This window comes from Triticum urartu, chromosome 3 (genome assembly GCF_003073215.2).
Source record: "Triticum urartu cultivar G1812 chromosome 3, Tu2.1, whole genome shotgun sequence".
NCBI lineage: Eukaryota > Viridiplantae > Streptophyta > Magnoliopsida > Poales > Poaceae > Triticum > Triticum urartu.
In genome coordinates this window covers 3,539,124-3,541,071 of record NC_053024.1, presented here as the reverse complement: position 1 = coordinate 3,541,071, position 1,948 = coordinate 3,539,124, and the positions used below count along the sequence as shown (strand labels likewise).

Genomic DNA, 1,948 nt, shown 5'->3' with positions numbered 1-1,948 from the left:
CTCTGGCGGATCTATCTTTGATGGATTTGCTCAGATCTCGTTGTTGTTCGTCTATATTCGTGTGTCTTCGGGTTGAATTCTTCCAACCTACGTTATTCTTCATCTGCGGCGGTTGCTGTTCTGGTGCGCTGGTCCTATGGGGCCTTAGGACGACGACTTCTCGACTGTTTACTACAACAAGTTGTGCCCGACTCCGACGATGGAGGGATGATGACGACAGCGCGTCTTCGGCTTGCTTCAGTGCTTGTAGTCGTCGCTAGGTGGTCTACGGATCTGGATGTAATTTCTATTTCTGGTGTTCGTTGTACTATCATGATTGAAGATGAATAGATTGGAAGTTTTTCGCAAAACAAAGTTGCTCAAGTAACTAATTGAATATGATCCACCGATCTTGATCTTGTCAAAGTCAATGCTTCGTAACCCGGAAATAAAAGTCAATGCTTCGTAAAACAACTTCGTGTTGAGCAGTAATCCGGGGTACTCCAAAATTGTACATTTAGTTTATTGTCAGGCTGAATTGTCAAGCCATTCAAGCATTGTATGTCCCGAAAACAGTGCTATCAAGCCAGTCCCTCACCAGTTTTAGTAATCGTTCATCCATATAATTAAGTTTAGATCTACCCTCAACTGGAAGCTTGCCCGGTAGCCTATAAATAGAATCAGGCGCTCCATCATACAGTCACCAGCCATCTTGTTCACATCTCTTATCTTGAGCCCTTCTCTTGCTACACATATCTAGCTATCTCTCTAGCCACACAAAGCTTGCTCGGCAACAATGGCTGCAGGTGGAGCTTCCTTTCTTGCTGCTGTTGCTGTTTTCTCCATGCTGATTATGTCGTCCCTGGGGAATCCGAAGCCTTTATGCAGTGACTGTGGGACGTTGTGCAGTACCAACTGCAACGCGGAGGCTAACACCTCCTGCAACGCCAGCGGTAACTGTTACAACCCTCGGGCGGACTGCCAGAAGCAGGTTTTCGATGGCTGCACCAGAGATGGTTTCTGCTGCAGCAGCAACGGCACCTGCACTTGTGACTGCAACACTGTAGCTCAAGAACGTTGCAGCAGCGTCACCGACGGCTCTGTACGTTGTGATTCTTGCAAGCGTGCCATGTTCGACCAGTGCTATCCCACCTGTGTCAGTGACTGCAACACCAAGTGCAAGAAGAAAGGGTGCGACGCATAGGAATAACATGCAATCGATCGACCGGGTGCCTTGCATGGGATATTACATGGCTCGTCATAGTCATACGTATATCGATTTCTGTAATCGCCATGACCTGGTTTTGTGGAATGGCCCAGCAGTAATGGGTCGTGGCACATCACCTCCAGCGTTTTTGCTGTTAATTTTTTTAATTTTTTGTCAGGGTTTTTTCTTGTTATTTATTCCTTTGTCTATGCTTGTTGTTTATTCCTTTGTCTACAGAGCTCGCGCAAATCCACCTCGCAGGTGTTCACTGGCTTGTATACATCAGCTTGTCCATCCAAGTATGCATTTGTGTGTCATTGTATTCTCCAATAATATTGGAATTAATGTGAGGCGCGCCTTCACCATGCCATTTATTCTCGTACGTTGTTGCAGGAATTCTTCTTTTCTACGTAAATCACATTCTACTCATGATTCAGCAAAGCTTGCAAGAACGACATAGCCTGTGCAGCAAATTAGTATACAGAGCCTGAAAAAAAAGACTTTTCTTTTCACGTTGATGTGTACTTATAAGATGATGGAGGATGAATCCGGGTCTCTAAATCCTGAGAAGCATGAGACAGCTTTTCAAGTTCATACATACTCACACAATGTGATTTACCATTAATGTTGCAACAATACTACTCACAGATTGCTTTCTCCAACCACGTATAATACCAGAGTTTCTTACCTTTCCATCGCTACGAAATACTGGTGTAAACACACAAACACCGACTTTCACTTCTTGCTATTGATAAGCTCATG

The 1,948-nt window shown here is 44.7% G+C and overlaps 1 protein-coding gene across 1 annotated transcript; it reads left to right on the top strand.

Moving 5' to 3' along the window:
• The first annotated feature begins 673 nt into the window (after positions 1-673).
• On the top strand, positions 674-1,554 carry LOC125547478 (keratin-associated protein 5-9-like). Its single transcript, XM_048711337.1, has one exon. It carries the CDS (start codon positions 776-778, stop codon positions 1,181-1,183), a length of 408 nt encoding a protein of 135 aa, XP_048567294.1. The 5' UTR covers positions 674-775; the 3' UTR covers positions 1,184-1,554.
• Positions 1,555-1,948: the final 394 nt, after the last annotated feature.